General features: G+C 36.9%; 1 protein-coding gene across 1 annotated transcript in view; it reads right to left on the bottom strand.

Moving 5' to 3' along the window:
• The window catches only part of COL24A1 (collagen type XXIV alpha 1 chain), a 119,067-nt gene that overhangs the window by 67,405 nt on the left and 38,027 nt on the right, over nucleotides 1-13,635 (bottom strand). The window contains exons 13-19 of the mRNA XM_090146412.1: nucleotides 11,890-11,943; nucleotides 10,206-10,250; nucleotides 6,217-6,270; nucleotides 6,081-6,125; nucleotides 5,685-5,738; nucleotides 5,059-5,112; nucleotides 4,425-4,478 (exon numbers count right to left, since the gene is read on the bottom strand). Coding sequence (XP_090002538.1) covers nucleotides 4,425-4,478; nucleotides 5,059-5,112; nucleotides 5,685-5,738; nucleotides 6,081-6,125; nucleotides 6,217-6,270; nucleotides 10,206-10,250; nucleotides 11,890-11,943 — 360 coding nt within the window. The remainder of the gene's footprint in view (nucleotides 1-4,424; nucleotides 4,479-5,058; nucleotides 5,113-5,684; nucleotides 5,739-6,080; nucleotides 6,126-6,216; nucleotides 6,271-10,205; nucleotides 10,251-11,889; nucleotides 11,944-13,635) is intronic.

Here is a 13,635-nt window from a genome sequence, read left to right as displayed (position 1 = left end):
ACAGAAAAGTAATGTTGGGAAATAAAATACATCCCTTCACCCTCAACTAGAACAGTAGAGCTGCCACATCATCATAAACAATATTTAGTGCATCACTGTTTCTATTTGCAGATATCTCCTCCATTCTTTTTATGACTTGTCCTTAGCAGTATAGAGTAAGAGTTTTAAGAAAAGATGTTCACAGGATAAAAATATTTTAGATGCTTTATATGTTAAATCAAACACAAACATATAAAACTTGAATACAATTGCAATTTCTTAAAAACAAACAAACAAACAAACAAACAAAAAAAAACCAAGCAACAAGCACCTTAGCATTAGCTGTTGAATACTAATAAGTCATAAAGAAAATACACTAAACACTGAAAAAAAGAATTGAGCTGAGCATTCAGAGGAACTGGAACAACCCTAAGACACAGCATTTCACAAAGCATTGTGTTGGTCATTTCTTTTTTGCCATGAAGCAGCTGATAGACCTGTGCAACAACTCCTACATGCCTCTAGGTGGCACTTTGATGTGACAAAGGCACTCCAATAACTAATCTTCATCTTTAAATCACTCAAAATTTCTATGCAGTTTGTAAGAGTTTTTTTTTTTTGTTTGATTCTTTGTTTGTTTGTTGTTGTTGTTTTTTTTAAATAAAATACACTGGGCAGCCATATGTACTGAAAAACACTGAAGAGTTAGGTCATGCTTATCTGAAATACACCATGAAATAAACCTTTCCTTAATTTAAGTTTGCTGCTTTACGGACGTTACATAGCAACACAGGAGCTGGGAGATCAGCATACATTTTCCAGCTGTAACAGGCTTTCAGCACAGGCTACTAAGAATAAAACCTCACTTGATATTATGACATCTAAGGGAGGTTACAGAGTAGACTCTGGTCTTGCCATCAGCCAGAAACCTGACAGCTGGCAGGCTACAAATTATTTTCAAAATCTTGCTGCAGAGGTGGCCTTTTGCCAGCAAAGCACTTACGAGTTCACTCAGTTTAATCATACTAGAGAATGCCAGAAAATAACTACAGTGATCACCTGTCTGAAAGCAAAGGTAGTTTAATCTCACTGTGGAAGTTGCTTTTTGGAGCCAAACAATTTAAATATAAAGTAAATTCTGGAAATAAACGAACATTTATTGTTCTCATTTATCTGCAAAATACTTAATTAAAAACAAACCAAATGTGAAGGCTGCTACTATTTTAGGGTTTGTGTTTTTGTAGTGAAGTCAGTTCTCACAGAAATGAAGAAAACTGCAAAGATTATTGCTTTTCTTTTGTTTGTTTTCCTGTTCTGCTGCTAAATAGAATATCAAACATTTGGAAGTCACATCCCCTTACCACTAGGAATTCCCTTGCATTTGCAGAATCTTGCTCATTCCAAGCAGTTTCCACATGCCACTTGTCAGCATCACACCCTCCAGCTCACCAGCATCTCTCAGTGGGTTGGGGATGTGAGTTGTGGTGCAAGAATAACAGAGAGCAAAAATCTCTCTTCAGCTGATGAATGTTCCTGCTTGAAAAAGATTTTGTCCAACAGCATGCTGTGTTTTATTTGAATAAATATTTAGAATAAATTTTCAGAAGCAAATTGGCTGGGTGTTGCTACTGATCTTTAGCAAGAAGCTTCAACAGAGCTTTAGTACTACTTATTATCAAATTACTAAAGACAGATTTTTACTTAAACCACAATCTCTCTGAACTGAGAAAGTGAGAGCTGCAATTTTGCATTCTCAAATAAATGCTTTTTCTTCTTCTGAAAGGACATGCTATCCAGAAAGACAATTCAATAAATCATTTTTTTTTTTCTTTAAAAAAGCTTAATGTCAGCATTTTTAAAGGGCAGAGACAAAACCTTTTTTTTTTCCTCAGCAAACCTTCAATTCTGATTTTGGAAAGGATGAAGGAAGGAATCCAGCATACAAATTACAAACATACAATTGCAATTTTTCAGAGGACAGAAAAAACTAGCAATCCTGTATTACAGTAGATATTAAAGGGAAGCTTCACAATGTGTTATTGGTAAGACATCAGCATGGTGATGCTGCTGGTCTGTATATTTGCCAAGTTGAACAATGCAGATGTGTTCAGCCATGCTCACTGAGATACTATCAAATTATTTTCTTCTGAGACACAAAGCGTACTGCATCTAGTGGAGTCTATTTCATAGAGTGTGCAAGGCCCTATGCTGGCCCTCCCAGATACCTCCTCCACAGACCTGGTTGGCTGCTTCGTGACCAAGAAAGTGGCTGGTGATTCATAGCAGCACTGGCCACCAATCAACATATTAAGGATGGAGTCTTGCTGTGTTCTGGAAGTCTACATTGCAAAATTGGAAGAGCTTAGGCAAGAACTTCAGTGCAGTTTTGCTATCTGCCAACATTAAAACATCAGCAGAGACATTAGGAAAGGTGATGCTGTAGACTGTAGCAAATTTCCATGGTATTGTCTGCGTGACCATGCAGATCCCACCACATCTAGACCTAGGCCATGTGCCAAAAGGAAGAACTTTCAAATTCATTTCTTGCAAGATGAACAGGAAAACTCAAGAGAAAAATCAGTGTTGGTGTTTAAAATCAAATTGAAGACTTTTTTCCCCCCCATTCTAGGCAGATTCAGAACTCGAGTAAATACATTGCCCTGGCAAAGCAGTGCAAATCAAGTTTGATTTACTTATACATCCCTTCATTTCTAGGGTGAGGGTGTCCCAAGACAAGCCTGCCTGAAAAAGGAATGTCTCCAGGATGACATATGCATAACACTGAAACAGAAGACTGTTACTACTGCTTTCATGACATTGCCTGTACAACTCAGAACACTATGTGATAAGAGAAAACATGCACTGAAAATAAACTTATTTTCTCTTTTGAAATGAACAACTCAAAGTAACCAGTGATTCATTTAGAAAACACTCAATCATCTTTCTCCTTCACAAGCTACTGCGTTCTGCATGAAGCAAAGCAGCTGAATCCCATATGAGAATTTTCTTGAAAGAGTAAGTTAACAACTTCAGATGAAAACAATGCACAGATGAATAAAGATCTATTGAAGACAATGACTAATCCCTCTCTGCTCCAGATGAAACCCATTTATAATACTCAGAGCATATCTGAAGGAAACTATCAGCATTCTTGAGGGATAATTCATTGTGATTTGTAGAACAAAATTTACCAATAAATAAAGTATTCTGAATACACACAGAAACCTGTTAAAAATTTGACTGATTTCATTCCCATCAGGAATGACCACTGCACACTTCGCTGTATAAAGTACGCAAAAAGCCAAGACCCTGAGAGAAGGAGCAAAGCCTGTTGGGCTTGACCTGTTGCCTGTTTTTTGGAAGCAGCAGAATGATTAGAAATATGACACCAGGACTGTCTTGTAGGAAAACCTGTACTTAATTAGTCTTATTGTGCCGCTGGCAACAAAAGCTGGCTTTTTTTTTTTATAAGAGCAAGTAAGAAAGAAAGTAAGATACTATCTAGAGTTCTGAAAGAAAAAGAAATACCAACTTATAGAACTTCTGGAACTTGAGTTTTTCAAGATCCTGATATACTGCTGTATTAATTCCCTGCTGTTTTTTCTATTTCAGAATATGGTGATTGTGTTTTTATGTCTGCACATGAAACAGGCAGAACTTCTACTTATACAGATCAATGTTGTGTTACCGAAGCAAGGAGAGACATCACTTTGTAGTCTTAAGCCTTTGGCCATTTTGCAGACGGGCACCCAGAGGAAAATACTGAAGTGTTCACATTCACTTAACATGAAGCATTTAATTCACCCTAAAATGGCTGGAGTAATTTCACACACCTGAGCAAAAGAAAATGTCTCCTGGACAGTCCACAGCATTTTTCCTTATATACTTTGGTATAAATGCCCAAAAGCACCCAAATGAACAATTCCTGACGGAATCGGTTTCTCTGTACAATTCGGTAATACTGCAGTATCACACCCAGTTCTCAGGCAGCTGCTGAGCCAAATTCAAGCGCTTGACAATGCTTCCTATGTCACTGGTGCTTGTTCTTTGCATTCTTTCCAAATTAAGTTTGTTTTGTAGGAGATAAATAAGCAGTGAGGCTTGGAGAATCTCATTTGTAAACATGCTGTAGAACTCAAGTGTTTGAGAAAACACATGAGCCCCATTCAAGGTGTGAGCTCTTAAAACTGATTCAGATAAGTACTAATCCTAATCATATCAACGAATGAGCTACTTGTTTTAATCAAGGATTGCATAAATTAATATTTTGTATAAAAGAATAAGAGCTAGAATTTTTGTTTCTTTATGGAGCAAAACAATTCTTTGGAAGCAACTAAGTAAAAAGTATTCTCTGATTCAACTAAGTCAACAGTCTTAGAGGTAAATGCATTTGCTTCACAGACCTCAGTAATTTAGAACATTCCGTTTATCGAGCAATTTCATACCTCAGGACCTGGGGGACCCAGTGGTCCTTGGGATCCAGGATCTCCAATTTTTCCCTTAAGAAAGGGGAAACAAATTTTGATTATTAAAAACAACCAAACAACAATAACAAAATAAAAAAAAATCTAAAAAACAACAACAAAAATGAAACAACACCAGAAGGTTGGTATTATGATTTTTAAAGAAGCACTAGCACTACACAGGAGCTTTAAAGCTGCTACCAATCAGTAAATACTTGAATTCATGACTACTCCCATCCCTGTGAGAAATGACTGGCCATTATTAAGAGGATTTCCCATGCTCTCTCCAAATTCACCTAGCCCAAACAGTCATCTTGGAAGCTCCAAAAGCTGTCAGTGGATTTGTTTCTAACATTACTGACGTGTATTCTCCCAGCAAAATGAGTATCACAGAATGACTAACATAATAAGCACTTCCATATTAAAATCAGACACATCTACTGAACTCCATAATACTGTCTGACACACAAAAGCAGCTTAGACCTTCTTCTTTGTACTTCTTGATGTAGCTTCTAGAAGATTGTGTGCAGCAGGAACATAAAATACAAAGTAGTTTCCAATACAATAACACATAGCAAGCGATACATTGAGAGCAAAAAATTATGGTTAAACTTACTTGGGGTCCTGGTTTTCCCCTGATTCCTGGAGGTCCTGGTGAACCAGGAGCACCCTGAAAAAAAAAAACAAACCAAGCCACTAAATGCAAACAAAAGCATGTTGTGTTACACTGAAAACAATAGATTGCTACATTTTGCCATCCAAAACCATTCAAAAAAACCTGTGGGATCAGAAATGAGTTCTAACATTCAGCTCTCAACAAGAGTTCTCAGGGGTTGGCCTAGGAAGGCCAGACAACATGTGCTGCTAGCCACAGCTGACCCAGGTGAGGTGCAGAGGAAATTCAAGGTTCAAGGGAAAATCCCCCTTGCAACACTTAGCAGGTCTCAGGTTACAGCAGTTATTTTCTTATTTGATTCATCTCTTAACAGATAAAAGCCAGAACTCTGCCCATGCCCTTTACTTGTCGCTTTTCACTGCTTTCCTTAATTAAGTTTTAATTAGAATTTCTTAAATAAATGTTAATTCAGTGACATCCAGTAACTACTATTATGCATTTTTTTCTATGAAGCTGACATAGCATTTTAAGATTGGAAAACTAAAAAAAAAAAAAAAAAAAAAAAAGGCCGAAAATGGACAATTCTGTAAAAAAAAAAAACAAAAAACAACACAACCATAGGTTACCTTGTCTCCAGGGTACCCCTGATCTCCTGGATCTCCTGCAAGGCCATGCTCACCCTAAACAACACATTTTATACAGACACATTTATGGTTTAGAATTAGATAAGGAGAAAGATTGAATCAACATTTAGCACTGAAAATAACAGAGATCTGTGAATGACAATGAAATGGGCAATAGCATGGGATACTCTTTTATGTTCCATAGTAAATGCTTTGTCCAAAAGTTTGTCTAAAGTATCAGGTCTGGGTCTGAAGTACTTTTAAAAAATTAAAGTTGAAAGAGATAACAAACCAAAAGCAGAACCAGAAAAAAATGTGAAGCAGGTTATTTTACTCAAGATATGATGAAAGAAGTTTGAAAGAACTACATCTCTGAGATAATGGAAATATTTAAATCACCTTATCACCTTTCATTCCAGGCTGTCCCATATTCCCTGGAAGACCCTATTAAAATGAAGGAAACAAAAATCCAGTGTATGCCTGTTATATGGAAGGCAGCATAGAGACCTGGCTGCAGGAATGTTCAGCGCCATACCATGGGCCCTGGAATTCCTGATGGTCCGCTCAGTCCTGCTGGCCCAACGTCTCCCTATGGGACAGGGAAAAAAGTGGCTATATTAAACACCTGACAGAAGTGGAGCAACTTAGAGAATGATAACTGTACCATTTTCTGCACCACGAAGAGGAAAAATAAACCTTTTTCAGGCTAAAATCTTGGTTTAAAAGTATTCACATTATAAGCCCTTTATGGTTCCCATCCACTTCAGCAGAAACACCAGCAACCAAAAGTCCCTCTTTTCCTGTAGGATGCGTGTCAGAGAATAGACAGTGGTGCACTGTGCAGTGCAGGATTAGGAAGCCTTCCTTGTACTGCATCCACACATTCAATGAGTGGCTATCACTTTTAGGGTTACATGGCAGCAATACTGAGTAAACATTGAATTTGGCTTAAAGATTCTACTTTTAGTTGTGACAACTTCTGAGGTTCTTCATCTCTCAGTTAGTTCTATCAGTTAAAACAGAGATTTGATTTTCCCAACATATAAACTATGCTAACATAAAATCTGATGAGCATGCAACTTCTGTTCTTATGTATCTTCTAACATTTTCTGCATACTTCCTATCTGGGATTTAAATCTATAGTTTCATGACACAGAAAATGAACCAGAATTTTAAAAATTAAGAATCTTAAATGATCAACACAACTGCACAAGTAATATTAATGAAAGATTGTGAATGAAACACAAAAATGTATCCAGCAATAGCTAAAACTGTATTACAGACAGGGAAGCCTACTTAATGCATATTCTGCCTCTGAAAAAGGAGGGGGGAAAAAAAGGCCTGATACCTCTGTGGCTACACAGGAATGTAGCAATAAATATCAATACAAATACAAATATCTTCACCTGAATGTGAAGATGTGATACAGAGTTTAGATCACTGATAAGGAAAGAGTTGAATAAGTATTTGAAACTGCCCCCTGCCTACAACAGTTTTGCTGTATGGTAGCACACACTGCTCAGTTTCGTTGAAACCAGCTAGCAGTTAGGAAACAAGCTGCTTCAGCCACACGAAGCATGCTTTGTCCACCACTTCCATGTGACAAATGAAATAAAATCAGTTTTCTTAGCCTCTCAAAATTGATGGAATACTCGGAAAGAAAAAACAATACAAAAATCAATGCTTCCTAATATTAGGATTTCTTTTTTTTAAGGGAAAAAAGTCATTTAAAAAAAAAAAAAGGCTACCACTGATAACTATGTTTGCTAATTCTCTCAAAGTTGTTGTCATACCAACACTCATGGCTGGGCAAATCTTGAGAGACTGAGAACTGGCATATTGCCTGAACAAGGGACACAAGAAAACAGAGGCCAGGGTGCACAGTTCCATTTGGAGAGTAAGCACAATGGGAACAGACAGGGCTGCACCATACAAACCATCTGTGGTGATGCAAATCTCAGGGGTCTTGGTGAAATTCTGCTGCAGTTTAAAGATCACTATGGGCCCTTGTAAAGAAACTCTGCAACAAAGTAAAGCTCTTCCAAACATCTTCCTGACAGGGACACTGGGCATCAGAGCAGTTATACAATGTCGTACAGAATCTCCAAAGATGGTGCATAATAGCACATTTTCCCAATCATGTCTGTATACTTGTAGTATCCACACAGGAATCATGCCATTAATACTGAAATCCTCCTTAGCTGTGTCCTAATCTTATTTCAAAATTCCAGTCAGACTTTCTGATGCCTTGGAAACTTCCAAAGCTGTTCAGAAATCTGTAACAAATATTGCTGCACTATTTTCCTCAGCTGCAAAATCTTACCTTATCAGTAAGCAAACACAGAGTTAACTCCTGGTGAGCAGCATTTCTAACATGTCTTGGCTCAGTGAAAGAGAATACCTTTAAAAACACTGCAAGATATCCATAAGATCTATTAAACTGTCAGAGGAGTACATGATGACCCTATCTTACTGAGCTGTATTTGCACTTCGTAAGTACGTGTCTGTACATATTTTTATTCATACATTTGTCATCTCAAGCAATAAACTGTGTTGAAAATAGTTCATTTGCAAAATCATTTCTGCCTCTTAAAATGTTTGTTTTTCAGCGCAGATATGTACAGCTCAGCTACAAGCACAGGTGTAAGAATCAAAGGTGCTCTCTGCTCCATCAAAGACCCTTAATTCCTTGCGGTCAAATGGAGCAGCGTCAGATGATGTAACGTTCCCAGCAATTCATGGTATGGGGTGTGTCAAACTAATTCCAATAAAAGATGTGAATATGAGCACGTGCCCTGCAAAGTGCTTTTCCAAATTGTCACACTGCAAAACTCAAAAACTACAAACCACAAGAACTAGCTTAGTAATTGCATGTGATAAGGAAAAATATGTCTGTTCCTGTTCTTTACCTTTTGTCTTTTGAGTACAAGTTTCATAAAGCAGGAAGGCACATAATCAGTGCTTTTACATAGGCAGAACAGAGCAAAGGTGTGCCCCTAATATAAATGGGAGCTGGCAGGCCATTCAATGGCAGAATGTGTACTGACCTCATGCTGGTCAAAACCTAAATATGCCATCACTTTTTTTTTTTTTGTCATTATGGTTATATTTTTTTGAAGCTTACAAATGGCTTTGGCTGCTGACTGACCATAATTTATTTCGCAGAATAGTATTGACACTCAATTGCAGTATAAATGACTGCAACTCAGCAATATGGTAAGTAGAACTTTGACCTTGTATACATATCTGCTCATGAATTTTAGAAAGGGATAAACCGATAACTAAGTTTAAGACAAAATAATCAATAACAGCATCTTTACAGAAGCAGTATATGATAAATCTCAAGTACATTTATGAAATTATCAAAATCCATCAGACAAAATCCCAAAGAACACCGTGTAAGAAAGAAAAGCAAACTATAATTCAAACCAGATTCTCAAGAGTGCAACTTCTAATCTCATGAATGGGCCAACTGGCTCAAATATGTCAGCTGGCAAGATTGCAACAGATCATGTCTGCATGATAAAGACTGGAAGCCACAGTGGTTCCTTCACCAAGCTTGTGCATCTTCACTGTAGCAATGCCATAACAATCCCGATCAAGTAGGAAGAGACTTCTTAATAGCAATACTTTTTTGTTTTAATTGTGTCATTAAGAAGATGGTGATGACAGCTGAGCTGTCATACTTCAAAGGTGAAGTTGGATGATCATCCATGTAAACTAATAAATTTATCAAGAATGTTTCTCAAGTTATAAAATAAAGCTGACGAAAGGAAAACAACAATCTACATTGAACACAACCATAGCTTTCTTAACTTGTGTATAAGCATGTTATTTACTCTTGTGTTACAAACTATGAATGCTGCAGGGTAGCCGGCCTTGATTAAGCCAACACAGAAAATCAAACCCAGGTTCTTTACCAGAAAACAGTGGAAATATCTGAATGATGTAGTAATTCTACATGGTACAAGAGTATCACAGTCAGTCCCACTTCCTCTGCAACATGTTCATGTCACAGATCTTCTCTTGTGCAACTGAATTTATATAAATGCAGTTTGAAAATTCACAATGAGCAGCACAACGTTCTCTAAAAACATACCAGAAACCTAAACATGAAACTGCATTCAAAAAGTTAATTTGCATGAAGTTTGGAAGACACATACGGGAATGAATGAGGGCTGTGGACATCCTTTAAAAAGGATGCCTGAAAGCACTGCACACTTTCAAAAATTAATACTGCATTTAGGAATAGAAACCTGAAAAATGTGGTTATTTCAAATAAAATATCTAGACACATCAGATTAGAAATAAGGACACAAAAATCGAACCAAATATAGAAGTGCTTCATACCCAGCAATACTGTAGTAATTTTATTCTGCAATTTCAATCATCACTATTTAATCCAAACTGTTTAAACAACTGTCAGAGTATGTGGATTATTGTATTTATTTTTATTATTTCACAAATACAAAAGACAAAAGTTCTAATGAAGCCACATCAAAATTATAATAAGCATGTACTCACTCTTAGTCCTGGAAATCCAGGAGGACCAACACCACCAACAATTCCCTACAAAGGCAACAAATTTTAGATTTTAATAAAATGTTTACTCAATCTTAGTGATCTGAAAAGAAAGTATAGATTCCTTTAAAATATAAACAGAATACCAGCTCAGTGTGTGGAAAGACCTTTGGGACGTACTCTCTTGATGGCAAAATATTTCTTGATATAAACTATATATTTGCATTTTCTTTAATAAGAAATTTAGTAGTGCTCTGCTACCATCTGTGCTGTGCTCAAGTTTATCTCAACTGAGGCCAAAATTCTTAACACTGCAGAAAATAAAGCAGCCAAGTCCATCAGCATGGCAGCCCCTGCAGCTGCAACTCTGTCCTCTTGCCTGAACAAGCCCTGCATGGAGAGTCTGGGGGGAGAAGTGCGAGAAGTGTTGCTGCCTGCTTAAGACAGCAGCAAAATCAGTTGTCTTGACAAATTAGAAGGAACTTGTCTGCAAATATTTTTGTTCCAACTGGCTTCTGGTAATTGATAAGTCTACTCTTGGATCCAATTTTTCTGAGTTTGTTTCTGTTAAAGTACTATTCCTCCTCAGATCTTGTGGAAAGACATCTCTGCCCTATCAGGAAGAGAGGGAGACTTAGGAGTACGAGGAGGGAGGGAAGAACTCACCTCTTCATAGCGCTGACAAGCTGCAGGTCACACAGCCCCTCAGAGTGCTCTCTGTGTTGCTATTGCCTGACATTCTCATAAGGGGAATTTTGCCTCAGTGACCAGAAACATAAAATACTTTTTTTCCCAGTGTTCCAAAACACTGTCATACTGCAGCAGCAAAATTTCTAAAATAAATTCCTAATAGGAAGAGGCAGGCCATCAGCAAGAACCCTTGCCCATTTACTGATGCTGGTCCACATAAGAACAGCCTTTAAAGACAAACTGACTGCAGTTTCCAGCATCCAGCAATAAGAGTTGATTTAAATCAGCTGCTCTTTTGCCCAGCACTGACTGGCTGTTTGTCTGGCCCAAAGCTTTTTCACTGGTTTCTCATATCAAATGAAACTTGAGTTTTGAGTCTGCTGCCAGGGTTTCCCTACAAATGCAGCGTGACAGCAAGCTCCTTTGAGAGTGGCCAGTAAAATAACTTGACTGTGCTGAAGTTTGAATACCACTTTAAGTCTGCGCACACTGCCAAGGACAAAGCTGTTATCATACTGATTATAACACAGTAAATGACATACTTGTATCCAAAATGACATAATTTTATTCAGTAGCAATTTGAAGGACAAAATTAACCATCAAGTCCAGAAACATGAAAGCTGCAGCTTTGGCACACAGGCAAACTCCCAATTGCTGAGGTGACCCTAGAATAATCATTTAATTAGCAATACAAAATCTTATCTAATACAAGAATTTTGGAAGACAAAAACATTCATTAGTAATGCAATGAGGTCAGTAAGACATCTGATTCTCTGGGAAGTGCATGCTCTCGGTAGCTATCAGGTTCTTTTCTCTCTCCTTTAAAAGAACTACTTATTATTAAAGTATCTTGCACTTTTCACATAAAATTAACAGTCCAGTATTTCTGTGAACTTCAGCATCTTGCTTTTCAAGCATAAATCTTTCTGTTTGGGAGGGGAGTTAATACTGAGCATTATGCATTTTACCATGTAAATCAACATAACATGATACTTACAGGATTCCCATCTGGCCCTGGGGGACCTCTGTCTCCAAAGTCACCAGGAAAACCCTAATGCAGAATAGAGAATGCTTGTTCTTTAGTATCCTAGACACAAAGGAAAGTCTAAATACCAAATTCCTATATGTATTAAAAATCAAGATATCAGCAAGAGGGTTTAGAGAGTGGAGAAGGAACTAGAAAAGCTGAAAGTTTCAGCTACACAAATCAAACGGTACTTTGCTGTCTTCTAAAATCATAAGCAAAAGAGATACAACTACAAAATGTAAGCGTAGAGAAAAATTAGATGACTGAATGTCTTGAGAGCAACATTAAACACGATTATTTCAGTTGTTTGGAATTTCTTTTCCTATTTAGTACTTCAAATTCAAGATTATTTTTTCTCCTGTACCCTACCTTATTCATTAAAATATTTGTCTTTCCTTCCTTCCTTCCTTATTCTTCCATAAACATTAATGGCTGCAGACTCGGTGCAGTATACATTTGTTAGAAATCAGGTTTTTCACCCTTGTAGCACAGTACTATCCTTAACCAGTGTGTACACTTGTCATAGTCTGCACCTAGAGACTGAAACTATAAGTCAAACCAGACATATAAGTATCTCATTCGGTCAGTTTTGATTCCAGAGACTCAAATATTAAGACAAGGATTATGAAACACCAGAATGCAAAAAAAATTCTGACTAGCATAATCAACTGTTAAAGTTTAAAAAAAATATTTCCATTTCTTGCTAGAGAAGCAAAATAATATGGAAATAGACCACCATCCTTGCTCTACCCCTACTTGCTGCCTCCTCAGGTTTTGCAGACTATTTTACTTCTTTCCGATGGAACGCAACAACATAACAAAAGTTAGGAAGGGGCCTGACTGCCTACAGTCATCATAATCCCATCTCAACCACTTCTTCTAATGAATGCTGATAAAACTACACTAGTTACTGAAAAAGAAAGGAATATCCAACACAGGGAAACAGTTAGAAAAGTCTAACATAGAAATATACTACTACTACTACCAGGAAATGGTAGTAGTATTTCATTACATCAGTGTTACCTTCTAACAGTACTATAAAGCATATGAAGGATGACTATCCATATTGTTAATATAAAACAAATGGGACTGGTTTTCTACAGCTATAATGGACTAGACATTTAAATTCTTGCTATAATTTACAAGGTCTGTTCTGTCATATTGGCTGTTGCCTGTAACTAATCCCATACAGAGGAAAACTACGTAAAAACATTCTTAAATGTGGTCAAACTGTACATAAAAGCACTATGTATCATACTTACAGTACAGACAATGCATTAAAACTACAGGAGACCCAGCCAAACTTCATATTGCAAGCATATAATGGAAAGAAATGTGATACACATGCTTTCATTATGAAGTATTTTCTTTAAAGCATATCATATACACAATATAAAAATAAGTTCTCCCTGTACAATCATTGCTTACCAAATATGCTTTTCTACTTCAAATATGCCAAAGATATTACAAATTTGAATAACCAGTCACTAAACCTGCTGACTGATAATAGTTTGAATTTTACAGATAGGATCCTTTGTCGAATATCACACATGATAGATGTCAGGCTCTCGAGGTGATAAACTAAAAGGGAACAAACACAACTTTTTGTTTTTCATAATGTATTTTGTCAGTGAAAGATCACAGCCTCTTCTTTTCTTATGCTTTATATCACTTTCTAAAGTGATAATCCTTCTCAGGATGTATCATACATCATGT

This window comes from Phasianus colchicus, chromosome 9 (genome assembly GCF_987193195.1).
Source record: "Phasianus colchicus chromosome 9, bPhaCol1.hap1.1, whole genome shotgun sequence".
Taxonomy (NCBI): Eukaryota; Metazoa; Chordata; class Aves; order Galliformes; family Phasianidae; genus Phasianus; species Phasianus colchicus.
Note: the sequence above shows the minus strand (reverse complement) of the source record. Positions and strands in the feature narration are given on the sequence as shown.